Below are 19,949 nucleotides of genomic sequence, written 5' to 3'. Positions count from 1 at the left end.
AACAACAGAACTTCAGGGATTTGGACTATGATTATTATTATTTGTGTAATGGGTACTACCTGTAGAAAGCCTTCTGAACGTCTAGATTGCTTACAACTTAACACATCTTTCTCCCGAAAGTTTCCATTTTAGGAATCCATTTTTAATCTGTATTTTACAATCTTTAGAACTAAATAGGCTCCCCTAAACTGGAATTTGAGTTTTATATTTAACTAAAAGGTAGGAGAGTGTGATGCTACCTAATTTCTGCAAGCAGAAAATTAAAGAATCTTTACTCAATTTGAGCCTTTTCTCTGATACTATCAGGCTCTACTTCCCAAAACCACAGAGTTAAACAATAGAAGGATAGCCAAAATCCCAGAAATATTAACTATAATTTTACAGTAGAAAGTGACAAGGAACATTTTTGGAAGGCTAAAATATTTTCTTAAAAATGTTCTTGATGCAGACAAAAGATTCCAAGTCCCAGTTAACGATCCAGTTATTCTGTAGTTATAATTCAATATTTTAAAATATTTTAAAATTCCAATCAAACAATGGAATCTGTAAGGATGTTTGGATTTTGCCCCCTTTCAATGATCTAGCTATAAAAATAGTTAAATCATAAAATAGAGACCCAAATAAACCAAAAGGGAATTTAGAAGGATATAATCTAACTCTCTTATTTCATAGATTTAAAAAATTCCTAGCTCCAGTACTTGCTAAATATTAGTAGTTTTATTAGCAAACATAAAACTTGGGTCTGAAAAATATGACCAAGTACAAAATGCGATCTTAACTTTTTTCTTCTATAGGCAGAATTCTATTGACTGATAAAATTTCCTGAATTTTTAATTACATAGTGGGGTAAGGGATGCACAGTATAAAAGATATGAACCTAACCTCTTAGGAGCTTAGATTGGAGACATAACCATGTCTTGTGCCCCTGTTAATCAACTCTTATACTAATTACAGTAGTAAGCCAACTTACAGTTACCCACCTTCTTGAACCTAAACCTCCTTTAATCAGGTTTCTCTTGATGTTTCTCTGATTGTCATAAAATTACTTGAAAATGAGTTTGCTTAAGCATTTTAGATTATTTGTACTGCTTGAAAAGGCTTTTTTTTGGGAAAAGATGGAAAAGAAATCTATTTCGACAACATGAGACACATAAAACTGCTAAAAGACTCACTATACTGCCTAAAACTTTTCTGTAGGCAAAATATGGTTTTATTTTAAAAATTCCCCCAACTTACTCACTTATATCTTCAGGAAAAATTATTTAAAGCACTAAATAAATGAAAAACCTTTTTATTTTATATGAATATACTAAGTTGCACTTAATTTTTTAAAAATGAGAAATTTGAAAAGGAAATTTCAAATGTCAAACTATTTATCACCCTGGCTTTGTTTTCTCAATTAACTATAGCAGAGAGGGAATCAGGAGGCCTCAGCAGAACATTAAAAACCTGTATATAAAAATTCTGATTAAATAGGATTAATGAGAAGCTTCAACTATAATGTTATTTCTTAAAGGAAAAAATGAAACAAATGAAAAAAAACCCCTGAATCAAATAAAGCAAAATGTGAAGATCTGATAAATCTGGGTGGTCAGCATATGGGGTGCTCACTGTATTATTTGAATATATTTTTAGAAACATTAAAATAGTTCACCAAAGTTTAAAAAGCATTATTGAAGGAAAACAATAGAATATTTTTGGTGAAACTGTTCTTTGGAGAACCAGTTGTGAGTGCAGTTCAGGGACGTGGCACGTAATTTACTACACCTTTTCCTTGCAATCTTGGTATATGCCACTGATTAACTGCAACTCTTTCTGGCTACAGCTAATCACAAATTTTAGAATTCTTTTCAAAGTGCTTCCAGAAAACAATAACAATTACTAGAGTTAGAAATACAATATAGAATATAATTGCCATTTTTGGACAAGATATTTTTTTTTTTTTTTTGAGATGGAGTCTCGCTCTATTGCCTAGGCTGGAGTGCAGTGGTGCTATCTCAGCTCACTGCAAACTCCGCCTCTCAGGTTCAAGAGATTCTCCTGCCTCAGCTTCCTAAGTAGCTGGGGACAACAGACAGGTGCCACCGCCTGGTTAATTTTTGTATTTTTGTGGAGATGGGCTTTTGCCATGTTGGCCAGGCTGGTCTAAACTCCTGACCTCAGGTGATCTGCCCACCTTGGCCTCCTAAAGTGCTGGGATTACAGACATGAGCCACTGTGCCTGGCCTGGACAGCACAGATTTCTAACTATGATATTTCACTCAGTTAACTGGCATGCTTGAAGACTGAAAATTTTTGGTTAATTATATTTTCTAGTTTAGAGTTTTTTAAAAAGTATGTGTATAGCAAAAATATACATAATTTGAATGAAGACTTTAGCCACAATAAATATGTAAAAGATTAGAACGTTCTCTAATGAAGTATTCATATACTTAATGTCCAGAGGAGAGAGTTGGGGCTTTTTTCTTTGCTGAAAATAAGGAAAGAGGATGTCAAGAACATGTTCTTAGAAGTTGGGATAGTTTCTATTTTAAAAAATGGGACAGTCTTCAAACATATTTTAATCCAGAAGACTGCTACTAACCACAACACTATGAAATCAGATCTTTGCTTTATAGAGCTTAAAAAAAAAAATCTCCAACAGAGGAAAGGTCCCCTTTTTTTGGTATCCTTTTAAAATACAGATGGCGAGACCAACAGCCTGGCAGGCCTGCTGCCCTTGGCAGCGTCTTCTCTACGCTCTTAAATAAATAAAAATACAGAGAATACTTGGACAAACCCCAGATGCAGGGATCCAAATTATGTTTATACAGGTTATTAAAAGGGACAGTATGTAAATTTTAGAACTAGCCAGGCACAGTGGCCATACCCATAATCCTAGCACTTTGGGAGGCTGAAGCGGGTGGATCACTTGAGCTCAGGAGTTCAAGAACAGCCTGGGCAACATGGTGAAACCCTGTCTCTACAAAAAATACAAAACTAGTTGGGCACAGCGGCACATTCCTGTAGTCCCAGCTACTCTGGGGGCTGAGATGGGAGGACCAACTGAGCCCGGGAGGTCAAGGCTGCAGTGAGCTGTGATCATTCCACAGCACTCCAGCCTGGGCAACAGAGTGAGACCCTACCTCAAAAATAAAAAAGAAAATAAATAAGTTTTCGAATTAAGTATGGTCTCCATTGGAAATGCACTGGTTTTCTGTCCTTTCTACTTATCCACACTCAACAAACTTCTTCCTAAATTCTGGAATTGCCAAATTTGGGATACCATCTTGGTAAAAAGGAAAGAATCTGTCTGTAGTTCAATGAAAGGCTTTTGATTTTTTTGGTTTGTTTCAAATTGCACACTCTCTAAGTGACAATATACATCCTCTCAATGGGTGACACAATAAACAGTGTCAGTTGGACATTGCTATCATATATCTTTATCAATAAATTTTAGCTATTCTTTCAGATACAGTGCTCAGTTTGCACAGGTGTGAACAGGTTTTAGGACTAAACAGGCCTGGAGCCAACAGGTCAGAAAACATAATGCAAGGCTCTGAACAAAAGCACCTCCATTCAAGCCATCCTCCCACCTCAGCCTCCCAAGTAGCTGGAACTACAGATGTGTGCCACTATGCCTGATTAATTTTTGTATTTTTGGTAGAGATGGGGTTTTGCCATGTTGCCCAGGCTAATCTCGAACTCCTAAACTCAAGCAATCCAACCCCCTTGGCCTCCCAAAGTGCTGGGATTACAGGCGTGAGCCACCTCACCCAGCCTTTTAAGTTCTTCAAAAGGTAGTTTACAAGCAAGTTAGTGAAGGTATTGTGGGGACAGCAGGAAACTGTGCTTCATTTTCTGTTTGCTACAAGAAAAAGCTTTCAAAAAGTTACCGAAAAGACCTTAGTGATATCTACTCTAAGACTAAATATATGTAAGGAAACTGAGGCCCAAAGTGTCAGGGTAATAGGAAAAATTTTATCAGACAACAATGTTTTGTTTTCTAAAATCACTGCCTTTAGCAAATGGAATTTTCAGCTTCTCCCAAAATTATGAGTTATCTAACTCATAATGCAGAACTGTGATTCTTTAATTTTCTGTGATACAGGTCATTTCACCCCTAACTAGGTCTCATATTTACTACTCATTTGCCCTTTCTGCTGTATCACTTCACTTCCCTTTCCTACATTTTGTACCTCAAGAAGCTTCTCTTGCTTGGAATGAATATGCATTTTATAAATGTAATTGCTAAATAATACAAAATTGTATGTACTCTATGATGAATGACCTCCTTGCTATTCCTTAACACAGCAAGAAAGTTCCTGCCTCAAGGCTTATATACTTCCAGCTTCCTCTGTTCATAAAATCCTTTTTATAGTTATCTACATATTTCATATTTCATTCACTTCCTTCAGGTTACCATATCAGAAATGTCTTCCCTAACCACTCTATATAAAATAGCAATTCTCTACTCTCCTTATTCTTTCCCCATATGTATCACCTTCCTGACATATGAATTATTTATTACCTGTTTTGTCTATGGAGCATGAATATAAGTTCCACACAGCTCAACACTGTAACTGCTGTAACTCTGACTGCCTAGGATAGGGTCTGACAAAATACGCACTCAGTAAATATCTGTTAAATGAGTGAATGTATAAAATGTATATATGATAAAGAACAATAAACAAACACATCAGAACTGTAATCTGTTAGAATGACAAGATTATTCAGGTTTTTTCCTTTCCCCAATTTTATAAATGAGTTTGTATTATTTATTTTAAAATTATTTGATAAATAATTTGGCTACAATAAATTACTGAGGGATTTTAGACAGTATATAATTCAAAATGACTTCTCAAGTATTTTTAATCTGAAGCCATTTTTGGACAGGTAGCTAATACTCAATTACTTCTCAATTTTCTAAGATATTATAACTGTCCTTCCACCTTGATACACCTGTACAGTTAGGATATGACTGTACTGAAATGGTAAATAACAATGAATCTAATCCCAGAGCAGGGAGACAGCACCATAAGAGGAAGTAAGAATGGGATTTAGTGATTGATGACTTCTTTTTTCCTCAAAACAAGCAGATTTCTTCCCAATAGAGACCTGAGTCATTCAGTTTCTCAACATGACCAGGTAATCATGTGTTAAATATAAACAGGCCTAGTTTGAAGTTCTACAAGAGAAAAAATAGATTTAAGATTATTCAAGTCTGAAAAAGTATTTTGAGGACATTCAGATTCTGTTTCAGAAATAATGAGAACATGTGACACTTATTTTCCATATCCAAAAAATGTAGGCCAGGTGTGGTGACTCACACCTATAATCCTAACACTTTGGGAGGCAGAGGTAGGAGGACTGCTTGAGGCCAAAAGTTTAAGACAAGCCTGGGAAACATAGTGACACCCCGCCTCTATAAAGTAAAACAAAAATTAGCTGGGTGTTGTGGTGTGTGCCTGTAGTCTCAGCTACTTGGAAGGCTGAGGCAGGAGGGTCACTCAAGCCCAGAGTTCAAGGCTGCAGTGAGTTATGATCATGCCACTGAACTCCAGCCTGGTTGGCAGAGTGATACCCTGTCTCTAAATAAATAAATAATAAATTTAAAATGTAACATAGTTGGTCCCTTGGTTTCCATGGGACATTGGTTCTAGGATCTCCTGCAGACAGCAAAATCTGTGGAAGCTCAAGTCCTTGATATAAAAGGTATAGTACTTCCATGTAACCTATGACCATCTTCCTGTATACTTTAAATCACCTTTAGATTACTTACTAGTTGTTATACTGTATTGTTTAGGGAATCATGACCAAAAAAAAGTTTATACATGTTCACTACAGATGCAACTTTGTTTTCCCTGAATATTTCAAATGCAGGTCGGTTGAATCCAGGAATGTGAAATCCACAGATATGGAAGGCCAGCTGTACTTGATAACTATTTCAAGGATGACCTTAATGGCAGTATCATTTTGTTTATTAGAAGATTTGTCAAATTGTTATCTATTTTCCATAATAAGCAATTTTATACATGGTGCTTCAAGTCCCCCAACTTAGCTTGGAAAATGTTTTAAAATCAGTAACTCACCACAGTGAATACTACTGTATTAGAACCTAACTGCCACTCTAACAACAGACAGTCCTACAGGGAAGCTTATTCAAATTTTCAGTTGATATGCTAGGACTTTATCTCTGCTGTATCTGGAGCACAACCCAGCAGAACTAGGGAAGAGAGTAATGAAAAAAAGTTCAGGTTTCAGGATATAAACATATAGGTCAGTAAGAGCCTCTTTTTAGTGGCATAACCTGCTCTTCCTCTCACATCTAACCTCAGAGACTGCCCTGTGTACATCCCATTCTACTTTCTATTGCTTTCAACAACCAGTTTCCTGACTTCTGCCTAAGTGGTGATTGGAATATGCAGCTTTCTACCTTTTCTCCTACTCTGCTCTGTCTGAAGTATACAGGCCTTTCAGGTAAAGTATTCTCTGTTACAACTCACTTAAATGTACCATATGTAAATAGGCTTCTTCTCAAATCAAAGCAGATGATTTGGAACAAGTCAAGGGGCTAAATTAATGTCATATTTTAAGAAGAATGTCCAAAAATGACAAATATTAGCATTAATAGCTGAAATACTAGAAAATGTGTTGTGAATATGCCATGCAAAATGAATACCAGACTTTTAAAATAGCTTTACAACTTACGGTCAATTAATTTCACCAATTTAATAATTATCTTTTCATCTTACAATACAAATCTGAGTGCAAAGTTTTACTGCCAAATTCATATATTAATAACTAAAACTTACTTGGTATTATATGCCAGATACTGTGTACAATTTATTACTATAATTTTTACAGTAACCCTTTAACAGCTTATTATTATCTCCATTTTTTTTTTTTGAGACGGAGTCTTTGCTCTGTCACCCAGGCTGGAGTGCAGTGGCGCGAACTCGGCTCACTACAAGCTCCGCCTCCTGGGTTTACGCCATTCTCCTGCCTCAGCCTCCCGAGTAGCTGGGACTACAGGCGCCCGCCACCTTGCCCAGCTAGTTTTTTGTACTTTTAGTAGAGACGGGGTTTCACTGTGTTAGCCAGGATGGTCTCGATCTCCTGACCTTGTGATCCGCCCGTCTCGGCCTCCCAAAGTGCTGGGATTACAGGCGTGAGCCACCGCGCCCGGCCTATTATCTCAATTACGATGAGAAAACAAAGACTTACAGAGGTAGAAGTAACCTGCTCAAGGTCACTATAGCTAAGTCAATGGTAAAACCACTCTCTGGACTCCAAAATCCATGTGTTTAAACATCTACAAGACATTGTTTGCTATACATCTCTACATATAGGTTAAGTTTTACAGACAACTCAAATGCAATTGTCCAAAGCCAAACTCCTTTTCCACACATCTCCTTCTCCTCAAATGTTCCCTATTTCAGTAGATGCCACTCTATTTCAATTTATATTTCATATGTATTATCTCATCCTTCAGTAACCATGTGAAATAAGCTTTATAGTTAGTATACTCAGAGTAGAAAACCACTCAGAGATATCGTCATTTAGCCTAGGTCATAAGGCTATTATGCATAACAGCCAGGACCAAACACTAAACACAGCTATTCCCCATTTGCTGCTCTTCCTATCACATACTACTGCCTCTACTTAAAAAAAAAAAAAGTTTTCAGACCAGAGGTGGTGGCTCATTCCTGTAATCCCAACACTTTGGGAAGCTGAGGCAGGAGGACTGCTTGAGCCCAGGAGTTTGAGACCAACCTAGGCAACAAAGTGAGACCCCATCTCTACAATAAATACAAAAATCAGCCAGGTATGTGGTGCGCGCCTGTAGTCCCAGTTACTCAGGAGGCTTCAGTGAGAGGATTGCTTGAGCCCAGGAGGTAAAGGCTGCAGTGAGCCAAGGTAGTGACTGCACTCCAGCCTGGGCAACAGAGCAAGACTCTTTCTCTTAAAAGTTTCGAAATACAATGTAATAAGAATTATCTTCATAAATAAAATTTCATTTTTCCCTTTAAAGTATCTCAAACATTACTTAATCTATGTTGTATTATAAAGAAGGGAAAAAGTAAGACCTACTAAGGAAGAATGCCAGCAAAATTCAACTTCATTTAGAATGTCTATGTAAAAACAAATGACCTAAAGACTATTAGAAATATTTTTTCTTTTTGGAATCAAAAAAGTAAAAATCCACAGAAATCAAGTTAAATCTCTAAAAAAAACCTTTAACCACATTGTAGTTTGTTACTATAATAGACCAGAAAATAAGGCTAACCATGAGAGATAGAAGTGAGCTGTGAAAACCATGCACAGAAAGGACACGCTTTCATTAAGATCAGCATGCTTCAATTAAATTTGCAGGCAATCTAAAGAGAATGTAAAACTGATTTATAAAACTTACCTACACTGAAATTAAATTAAATACGCATTTGCCAAAAGTATGCTTTCTTTTTTTGGTCCGAACAAGCCAACAACAGCAAGTAGCCAGAAGTTACAAACAATACAAAAGAAAAACTTAAGAGGAAACGGATTCGCTAGACTCGTTATATTTTCAGTCTTAGCATCAAGAAATGAGTGATTATTTGCAATGGAGTTGGCAAGACAGGAAATTGAGTTAAAATTTATCAATCTTTTAAATGGCTTTTCTAGGTAAAACTTTTTTTTAAGGGAGAAAACTCCCTCTAGTATTTTATCCCTTTCTGTAATACTGTACTTTTGCTGTTCACCTTGAATCTTCAGACTTCTTAGAAATAAGATGGATTTTTAAAAATGTAGCTGAGCCAAGTGTGGTGGCTCACGTCTATAATCCCAGCATTTTGGGAGGTTGAGGAGGGAGGACTGCTTGAGGCCAGGAGTTCGAGCTCAGCCTGGCCAACATGGTAAAACCTCATCTCTACTAAAAATATGAAACAAAAAAACACCAAAAATTAGCTGGGTGTGGTGGTGCCTATAGTCCCCAGCTACTCGGGAGGCACAAGAATCGCTTGACCTCAGGAGGTGGAGGTTGCAGTAAGATGTGATTGTGCCACTTTACTCCAGCATAGGCAACAGAACAAGACTCGGTGTCAAAAAAAAAAAAGTAAAATGTAGCTGGATTCACCGAGTTCAAATCACCATATTTCCTTTGTTAGGAGGAAAGTCAGGCAGCATAAATAATGAAAAGCCAAATAAGAGATCCAGGAAAAAAATTCACTTAGAAGGCAACCAACTGCGTAGTTTATTCTTACCTTGGCTGTTTTTTTCGCGAGTTGACATTTTTGCTGGTTGAGACAAAAATGACATTATCTTACAATAAAAACTGGGTATTTTCCTAAATGACTATAGTAACGCACTTCGATTACTATGAACTAATAAAGTGCACTGGATGAAAATAAGTAAATATTCTTTTCAATTAGCAAAAATTAAACTAAGAAAGGCAAAACAAAAAATAAGGATTTTTAATTTACCTTGGTTGATGATGACATCTTTATGCCTAGAAAAGAAATTTAAGAAACACATTTATTTTATAATTTTATATGGCTGACCATTAGAATCACCTCAAGAAACTGTAAAAGTGTCAATGCTTAGGTTATAACCTAGACAAATCTCTAGAAGCAAAAGTAAGAAATCAGCATTTTTTAAAGTTTCTCACTGATGAGCTACTAATATACACTATTTTATAAAACAATGAGTATCCCACAAGAGCATCTAAACCGTGAAAGCATAAAAATAACTTACGAAAAATACTCAAATGTTAGATAATTCTTAAGATTTATTATTTGGCTGGGCACAGTGGCTCACGCCTGTAATCCTAGCACTTTGGGAGGCTGAAGCAGGTGAACTGTTTGAGTCCAGGAGTTCAAGACCAGCCTGGGCAACATGGCAAAACCCCGTCTTTACAAAAAATACAAAAATATTAGCTGGGCATGGTGGCACGTGCCTGTAGTCCCAACTACCCAGGAAGCTGAGGTAGGAGAATCACCTGAACCCAGGAAGGTGAAAGCGGCAGTAAGACATAACAGTGATAGTGCCATGGCACTCCAGCCTGAGCGACTGAGTGAGACACTGTCTCAAAAAAAAAAAAAAAAGACATATTAAGACATATTATTTGAGTTGGGAGCATTAAAAGGTAGATACAACTTTTTGTAGAAGACTTGAAAGAAAACATACACCGGGCTGGGTGCGGTGGCTCACGCCTGTAATCCCAGCACTTTGGGAGGCCGAGGCAGGCAGATCATGAGGTTGAGAGATCGAGACCATCCTGGTTAACATGATGAAACCCCGCCTCTACTGAAAATACAAAAATTAGCGGGGTGTGGTAGTGCGTGCCTATAGTCCCAACTACTCAGGAGGCTAAGGCAAGAGAATCGCTTGCACCTGGGAGGTGAAAGTTGCAGTGAGCCACGATTGTGCCACTGCACTCCGGCCTGGCGACAGAGTGAGACTCCGTAAGAGAAGTAAAAACTATAATACAGAGTTTTTAAAAAGATTCAAACCAAGGCCGGGCGCGGTGGCTCACGCCATAATCTCAGCACTTTGGGTGGCGGAGGCAGGCAGATCATGAGGTCAAGAGATCAAGACCATCCTGGCCAACACAGTGAAACCCTGTCTCTACTAAAAAATACAAAAATTAGCTGGGCATGGTGGTACGTGCCTGTAGTCCCAGCTACTCGGTAGGCCAAGGTAGGAGAATTGCTTGAAACTGGGAAGCAGAAGTTGCAGTGAGCTAAGATGGTGCCACTGCACTCCAGCCTGGTGACAGAGCAAGACTGTCCCAAAAAAAAAAAAAAAAAAAAAGATTTAAACCAGACATACATAACTGTACATGCAAACATAATAGCCAAATAATTATTACTTTTTAGATATAATGAAGAAAGTGCAATACTTACTTGTCTGTATTTTTGGTAACTTTTGGTATTAATTTGGGTGTTGAAGGTATTTTCGACAATTTATTACGGCTATCATCTGAATTTTCCCATGAATTGTGTGACTTTTCAGCTGGTGATGGTCGTTTTATGCTAGAAGGAATATTAATTTCTTAGAGAAAAATTCTGAGTGTAAAAGACACGTAACTGACAATTTAAACAGAACACAAAAGCAGCAATTAACATTTCCTTAAAGGTAATCCAGAAAAGAGAAGGATTAGTTGAAAGACTGCCTGGATGAGTAAAGGAGTTTAACAAGGCAACTCCCAAACCTGTATTATAATTTTCTGTATCACTCAGAAGATTCACTAGAACAAATATTACCTGATTTTTTTTAAAAAAACACTTCTGTTAACAGAAAAAAATTATTTCCTTACATCGCCGAGTAGGTTTCTCATAATCTGTAGTTACAGAAAACCTGTATTTTTTCATAGCCATTGAATTTTATGAGGCTGCCATTTTCATTTTTTATGCAATTATGTCCTCAAGAAACTACATTACATACGGTACAGATGATAATTTCTAAATATAACAAGGAATAAACTCTTGTTTATATCTTTAGGGACAATTTTACCAATGATCAGAAATAAACAAGACTTTACATATGAATGTGGTTATTGGCAATCCTGATTCCCTATACTTATAAGTGAAATTTGTTTCTTTACAAATGATTTTTCATTGCCTTGCTAACTATCCTCAAACTCATCCAGTCTCCAATATTTCTTGCAACAGTATATCCAAAGAGCAATTTAGGAGGGCAAGCACATTTCCAGGAGACCTCAAGAAGCTGAAAAAAAAGATGCTGGGACAAAGAAGATACCAAGTGAAATCAGAACCTTAAAGAGACCGATTATAAAAAGCCACCTTAAACCACACACAATCCAAAGTTATGTAGCATTAATAAGCTATATCCAAGAAAAACTCCACAAGAGACCAGGCAGAAAAATTACAAACCATTTAGATTGGGTAAGAATCTGCATGAGACACACAGACAAAGCATTTTGTAAGTGGTAAACATGCATCAATCAAGCGAAGGGTATTTTGATTTTCCCAATTTCCATTAGCGATCTGAGGCAAAATATTAAATTGATCAAATAAAAATATAAATCTTTTAGGAATGGTTGTCATTTATTTTATTAAAATTCTAGCCAGTTCTGGAAATGGTTTAATAGTTTCCTAAGATTTCCAAGCAGAAGTACGATGATAAAATATGTCTATTCCTAATCACAAGGCTTGAATAAGCATTTCTAAACAGGCAAATTTAATTAGATTGGTCTCAATATTTGATTAGGAGGCAGCTGTAGCACTGAACTCCCAGCATGCAGGTTTAGATTCTCAATTTAGGCTCACACACACTGTTAGAATGTTTCTCCCTCTTCCCCTTCTCATAACTTTAAAATATTATTACGGACACAGAGAGAAGCCCTCAAGCAAGCCTTTAGCATAGAAAAGACCAGGTGAAATGGATTCATTTCTCTACTCAAGCAAGAACTTATCCTCCCAAGACCCAAAACTGAAACTGAGATGCAGCCACCATGAAGAGCCACCTGAGATGGGCCCTTGCAGGTTAAAGGTTGTAATGATGCCAAAATACAGTGAGGACAATTACATCTGGCCATTTTCTATCCATGGCTATAAATTTATAGCATAGTTACATACAAGTCTAAAAAGTATTCAAAAATTTAGTTGGGAAAATATTGTTTGGTTTTAGACTAGGTTATTCCTGCCTTCCTTTCATCATATTGTTCATAACTCAGTTTTTTTTTTCCAGTTTTAACTGAGAAGTTGTGACCTTAATTCTTTATTCCCCAATGTGCTATAAAACATAAATTATAAGCAATGAAGAAGGGAAAAATAAAGCCACCAGCCTTTTCTCTCAGAATCCTTGGATAGCTAACTTTTTCCCAAGTCACAGAATTTAGGTATCATTACAACCATTCCCTAGCTCTGTACTTGGGGACAGTTAAAACCTTTTGGTGGGAGTAGCATTCTTGCTTTCTGGAGTTTGTCTGTGTATTTGGAGAGGTTGTGAAGAGGGCTGGGGAGAAGGTGATGCTCGAATTTGTGGACTTTGATCATTAGAATGAGATTCCTCTTTTTTTTCTCTCTGTCCTTGTGGTTTTTCTTTCTTTTTTTCTGTACCACTGTAAAATAAAGTATAACATGGAACAATACACATTTAAACAAATAAAAAATATCAAGTGATAGAAAAGTGATTATTATATAATTCAAAACCTTAGGTCATACAGCTAATACAATTTGCACTGTTTTCATTCAAGAAGGACAATATTTCTTTGAAAATTCCAGAAGCTATTAACATCTTCAGTGAAGAATTTATAAAAATTCTAAGGTGATACATCCCATGAAGATTGCTCCTTTAGACAGAAATGGTCTCTAATACATTTTGCCATCTTGGCAGATTTTGGGGGACAAATGAAGATCTCTTAACTGACCTCAAGTTACCCAAATCAGAGGATTATCTGTGTAAAGTATAATGACTGATGCCAAAGGAACACTAAATATTCATGTTTAAAACGTTATTCTCCAATTCCTGTTCTTTTTCTGTATACTTCTACTCCCGTCAATTGAGTTTTACACTTACCAAGAGTTTAAGTTTTTCCCCAAATCTGTTTATGTTGGTTATTTTAATTATGTAAGTTAATTAAATACAAAGAGAATAGCAATTTCTATGAAAACTAAGTTTAATGCTCTGGAAAGACTACAAAAAAATGAGTTACTAAAAAAAATTGCTGTTAAATTTAGTGTGAGTGACACAATTTAAAAAATCACAGAAGCAGTTGGGCGCAGTGACTCACGCCTGCAATTCCAGCACTTTGGGAGGCGAGTGGATCACCTGGGGTCAGGAGTTCAAGACCAGCCCAGGCAACATGGTGAAACTCCGTCTCTACTGAAAATACAAAAATTAGCTTGGTGCAGTGGTGTGTGCCTATAATCCCAGCTACTCGGCAGGCTGAGGCAGAAGAATCGCTTGAGCCAGGGAGGTGGAGGTTGCAGTGAGAGGAGATTGCACCATTACCCTCCAGCTTGGATGACAGAGTGAGACTGTCTCAAAAAACAAACAAATCACAGAGCCTGGGTGTGGTGGCTCACACCTGTAATCCCAGTACTTTGGCAGGCCAAGACAGGAGGATCACTTGAGCCCAGGAGTTCAAGACGAGCCTGGGCAACATAGTGAGACCCTGTCTCTTAAAAAAAAAAAAAAAAAATTGGCCGGGCACGGTGGCTCATGCGTGCAATCCCAGCACTTTGGGAGGCCGAGGCGGGCCGATCATGAGGTCAGGAGATCGAGACCATCCTGGCTAACAAAGTGAAACCCCGCCTCTACTAAAAAATACAAAAAATTAGCCCAGTGTGGTGGTGGGCACCTGTAGTCCCAACTACTTGGGAGGCTGAGGCAGGAGAATGGCGTGAACCCAGGAGGCAGAGCCTGCAGTGAGCCGAGATCACGCCACTGCACTCTAGCCTGGGTGACAGAGCGAGACTCCGTCTAAAAAAAAAAAAAAATCATAGAAAGAGAGATGGGTTCTAACACACTCTTCTGCCAGAGTTTTAAATTTCTTACTCATTTCATTTCTGAGAACTGAAACTAAAAATTTTAGAAAGTTATTTATGGGTATATTTTATGAAAGACAGTCAACAAGGAATTTGATCAGACATACATATTTAGAGGGTAGGTTTGGTCTTTCATTTAAAAACTGATGAATGAATACAGGTGAATATATCTTACGTTAAAATATTTCAGAAATTTATGTATAAATTCTTTTGATTCTGTACTTTGACTCTTGGTTAATAAACCACCTGCTATTCCTAACCAGACTGGATAAGTGTACTTATACTGAAAACACTCTAGACAATATTATAAAGCTGATGGAATCAAGACTTGAATTTCAGTGATGAAAAGGTAGGAAACTACTAAATGCCTATTTCTTTACTTTCTTTTTTTTTTTTGAGACGAAGTCTTGCTCTGTCATCCAGGCTGGAGTGCAGTGCTATGATCTTGGCTCACTGCAACTTCCAAGGTTCAAGCAATTCTTCCACCTCAGCTTCCCCAGCAGCTGAGATTACAGGCACCCGCCACCACACCCAGCTAATTTTTACATTTTTAGTAGAGATGGGGTTACACCATGTTGGCCAGACTGTTCTCAAACTCCTGACCTCAGCTGATTTGCCTGCCGCGGCCTCCCAAAGTGCTGGGATTACAGGCATGAGCCACTGCGCCCAGCCCTGAATGTCTTTCTTAATCAAAGGACGTTTTGTAATTCGATTATAAGGTACATAATCAACAAGAAAATTTGTTCAAGAACATTTTAAATAAATGTACATAATATATACAATTTATCACATAATAGGTTAAAATGTTAGAGTATATTTTAATGTCAAGTGACATTTCTTAACCTGATACACTTCTGATAACTTCTGACTTCAGACTGGCCCTTGACTATCTACTTTGTGATCAATTTTTTAAAGTGGGTGCCTAAGAAATACAATTTTGGCCGGGCGCAGTGGCTCACACCTGTAATCCCAGCACTTTGGGAGGTTAAGGCGGGAGGATCACCTGAGGTTGGGAGTTTGAGACCAGCCTGACCAACATGGAGAAACCCTGTCTCTACTAAAAATACAAAATGAGCTGGGTGTGGTGGTGCATGCCTGTAATCCCAGCTACTCCTGGTGCTGAGGCAGGAGAATTGCTTGAAGACGGGAGTTTCACGTTGCGGTGAGCCAAGATTGCGCCATTGCACTCCAGCCTGGGCAACAAGAGTGAAACTCCATCTCAAAAAATATATGTATATAAAATAAAAAAATAAAAATTAAGAAATACAATTATACTTCAAGAATGTCAGATTAACTTAAAAAACTGAGTTCCAGTATGTCCAACTCTCTCAAAAACAAAAACAAAAAACAGACTTTACTTCTTTCTTGCTGTTCTTCAACAAGAATACAGAGGCCGCTAGTTTTATGTGGGCCCAGTACAACCTAAAAGAGCCATTTTCCTTCTGGGTTATTTAAAAGCAAAATATAGGGATCCTGGATCATAAACTAACAAACTCAGCTGGCCTGAGACTGTTGAATCACTAATGTGCATAATACTGATCACTACACACCAACAGTACAATAGCTACGTAAGAAAATGGGCTGAATCTGAACCATTACTGGATACAACATGGAAATTTATTTAAAATTGTACTAACATTTTCTTACGGTTTCTCCTTTTCTACTCAAAGTGGAGTACAGGTAATAAATGTTAGCATCCTTTGTAGGGGAAAGTCTAGATTCTGTAATAACAATGTCAAAGACTGAGTTCTAGGAGGAATTTTTTGAGATGGAGGAATTTTTAAAAGGGCTGAAGATCTTGGTATTTCTTCAACATTCTTGTAGTTAACTGTTTGGTTAAGTACCTATGAATCCTCACCGATGAATAATTCGGTCACTGGCATTAGTTTATTGAGGTAAGCATTTTCCATCAGTACACTGTTAACACATGATCTTATTACTTAAGATTTTCCTCACTCATTCTTTGAAGAAACTGGTTTTAAGATTTTGTAGCTTATCACCTATGGTCTCTCCAAACTCTACATCAAATAATTTGCTAGAAATTACAAAAGAGGGAAAATCCTGTGAGCACTTTTATTGGAGTAAATTAATTAACTGATGAAAAGAACATAAAGAATGCAAATCTGTAATCCACTGAAACTTACACTGCTGTAATTCCACAGCCCTCCTGCCCACCACCCCCTAACACACACACACACACACACACACACACACACACGCCTCAGATAGTACTATATTTTTGAAATAAGCCTTCATTTTATAGTTATGGTTAAAAAATAAAAGTTATAACAGCATTTGACATCCCACTGACACAGACATATCAAATATTCTGTTTTCCCTTTAAAAATGCTGTATCAAATATATCACTTGCTATGGAAAATTCACTTATACAATTTCTATAAATATAGTGATGCTTATCAACAAATACTTGTTTTTTTTTCTTTTTTTTTTTTTTTTGAGATGGAGTCTCACTCTGTCACCCAGGCTGGAGTGCAGTGGCCAGATCTCAGCTCACTGCAAGCTCCGCCTCCCGGGTTTATGCCATTTTCTTGCCTCAGCCTCCCAAGTGGCTGGGACTACAGGCACCCACCAACTCGCCCGGCTAGTTTTTTTTTTGTATTTTTTAGTAGAGACGGGGTTTCACCGTGTTAGCCAGGATGGTCTCGATCTCCTGACCTCGTGATCCGCCCGTCTTGGCCTCCCAAAGTGCTGGGATTACAGGCTTGAGCCACCGCGCCTGGCCAACAAATACTTGTTAAAAAGAAACAAAACCAAACCAGGAAATGAAACTGCTTTCTTTCTTAGTGAGAAAGGAAAGCTTCCTCAAACAACTTGACAGGTATGATGAGTGCAAGCTGAGTGAGCACAGGCTAACCGTCTCTACTTTCACAGTTTAAGAATTCAAAGGACATGCTCATTTGAATTCAAACAGCTCTATTTCATATTCTTTCTAAAGGTAGACCTCTACCACATTCAGACAATTTTGCAATGTTAGTTTTCCCCCCTTCACAAACGGGTACCTTTTAGCAGCAGATGAAAGAGTTTCTTTTCCTGCAATTGAGACAGTGCTGGTATGACTTGGTTTTCTGTTTGCACCACTTCCATTGGTTATACAGGACATGGGAATAGCTGCTCGAGGGCTTGGTTGGCCTAAAGATAATTAAGGAAAAAAAAATATATCAAATTTGAATATATTCCTCAAAGATCTAAGTTTTAAAATTAAGTCCATTTGGAAGGAGGGGATGGTGGAAAAAAAATTAAGTACATTATTGTTTATAACTTTTGCACAGAGTGCCCCCCTGGTATGCAGCACATGATATTGTCTCAAGACTTAATCCCATCAAAACAGACCTATAGGAAAGCCATACTAATTTACTAAAACACAGTTGGGCTAGTTCTCTAAGCTAAATGGTTTGCTTTACCACACACAGCAGCCTTATAACACATGATTCAAATGCGTGCCTCAAGTAAACCATAAATCCCATGCCATCAATCTTCAAAAACAGCTTGTTTGTTAAAATCATAAATTTTAAATTCTAGAAACCATAAATATTAAATTCTAGACTGTTACTCCATATAAATAAAGCATAAGTATATAAAGTTAACCTCTCCTTTAACTTACACAGTACAAGGAGTGGAATAAATGTGTGATTGGTATATTGGCATGGTCAGAACACACAACATCACAAGATAAAACAGTCCTGTCTATACTAAGAGTCAAGTAAAGATTTGGAAATAGAGAACATTTTTATTTTTTAATTTTTGGACTCAGTTTTCTCATGTGCACACAAGTAATATCTGGTACCTTAAGAAGTTCTACACATGGTGGTATAACACTGCATTTTTGTCAAGAATAAGATGTTGGAGGTCATTTGTATCATAATCACCTAACATGCTTCCTTAATATAGATTCCTAAGTCCTACATTAGATTGAATGAATTAGAATACAGGAAGAAGAAGACCTGCTGCATTTATTTTTGAAACCTCTTAAGAAATATTTTACATATAAGTTATATTAACCCCCAAATTATGCAAATATCGCTGGTCATTAGATTTAGTTCTAATATGTCAAACAAGTTACTTATTGTTTTATCAGTAGCTTTTTAAAAACTGTGATAAAATAGTCCTAAAATTTATCATTTTAACCATTTACAAATGTACAATTCAGTGACAATTAGTATATTCACAATGTTGTGCAACCATCACCACTACCAAGTTCCAGAATATTTTCATCACCCCAAATAGAAACCACGTATCCACTGGCCAGGCGCGGTGGCTCAGCCTATAATCCCAGCACTTTGGGAGGCCCAGGCGGGTGGATCACGAAGTCAGGAGATTGAGACCATCCTGATTAACACAGTGAAACCCCATCTCTACTAAAAATACAAAAAATTAGCCAGGCGTGGTGGCAGGCACCTGTAGTCCCAGTTACTCGGGAGGCTGAGGCAGCAGAATGGCGCGAACCCAGGAGGCGGCGCTTGCAGTAAGCGGAGATGGCGCCACACTGCACTCCAGCCTGGGCCAAAGAGCAAGACTAGGTCTCACTCCATTAAGCGGTCACTTCCCCCCTACACCCCACCCTCCAAAGAAGCCATACCTTGTTTGGCTTCTTTTATATAGTACAATGTTTTCAAGGTTCACCATGTTGTAGCACATATATTTCATTCTTTTTTATGACTGAAAAATATTCCATTGTATAGATACATTTTGTTTTTCATCTGTTGATGATCACCTGGATTGTTTCCACCTTCCCCTTTTGGCTAATGGGAATAGTGCTGCCATAAACATTTGTGTAAAAATTTTCATATGAACACCTGTTTTCAATTATTTTGAGTATATACCTAGGAGAAGAACTGCTGAGCCACATTGTTGTTGTATGTGCAACTCTTGAGGAACTGCCAAATACAGTGGCTGCACCATTTTACAATTCCACCAGCAATGTACAAGGGTTCCAATGTCACCATATTCTTGCCAACACTTGTTATTTTCAGGTTAAAAAAACTCAAAAGGGTATTAAGTGTTACCTCATTGAGTTTTGGTTTCATTGATTCTATTGTTTTTCTATTCCCTACTTCATTTATTTTGCTCTAATCTTTATTTCCTTCCCTCTGCTAAGCCTTGGATTTAGTTTATTCTTCTTTCCTAGTCTTTTTTTTTTTTTTTTTTTTTTGAGACAGGGTCTCGCTCTGTTGCCCAGGCTGAAGTGTCATGGCACAATCATGGCTCAGTGCTGCCACAGCCTCCAAGGGCGCAATCCATCTGTCTACCTCAGCCTCATGAGCAGCTGTGACTACAGGTGCACACCACCACGTCTGGCTAATTTTTGTATTTTTTTTGTAGAGACAGGGTTTTGCCACATTGCCCAGGCTGGTCTCTAACTTAGGTTCAAGCAATCCACCTGCCTCAGACTCCCAAAGTGCTGGGATTACAGGCATGAGCCACTGTGCCCGGCCACCAATTACAGGCATTTTTACCATT

At 37.6% G+C, this 19,949-nt stretch overlaps 1 protein-coding gene across 4 annotated transcripts in view; it reads right to left on the bottom strand.

The window, feature by feature from the left end:
- LOC105464913 (EMAP like 4) overlaps positions 1–19,949 on the bottom strand; it is a 161,828-nt gene that overhangs the window by 54,049 nt on the left and 87,830 nt on the right. Inside the window, exons 3-7 of one of the 4 annotated variants that reach the window (XM_011713045.2) lie at positions 17,492–17,621; positions 12,869–13,042; positions 10,863–10,991; positions 9,441–9,466; positions 9,222–9,254 (exon numbers count right to left, since the gene is read on the bottom strand). In XM_011713045.2, coding sequence (XP_011711347.1) covers positions 9,222–9,254; positions 9,441–9,466; positions 10,863–10,991; positions 12,869–13,042; positions 17,492–17,621 — 492 coding nt within the window. The remainder of the gene's footprint in view (positions 1–9,221; positions 9,255–9,440; positions 9,467–10,862; positions 10,992–12,868; positions 13,043–17,491; positions 17,622–19,949) is intronic. The other 3 variants (XM_011713046.2, XM_011713047.3, XM_011713048.2) reach the window with 3 other exon arrangements.

Source organism: Macaca nemestrina, chromosome 13 (genome assembly GCF_043159975.1).
Source record: "Macaca nemestrina isolate mMacNem1 chromosome 13, mMacNem.hap1, whole genome shotgun sequence".
Taxonomy (NCBI): domain Eukaryota; kingdom Metazoa; phylum Chordata; class Mammalia; order Primates; family Cercopithecidae; genus Macaca; species Macaca nemestrina.
This window is presented reverse-complemented; position numbering and strand designations above follow the sequence as displayed.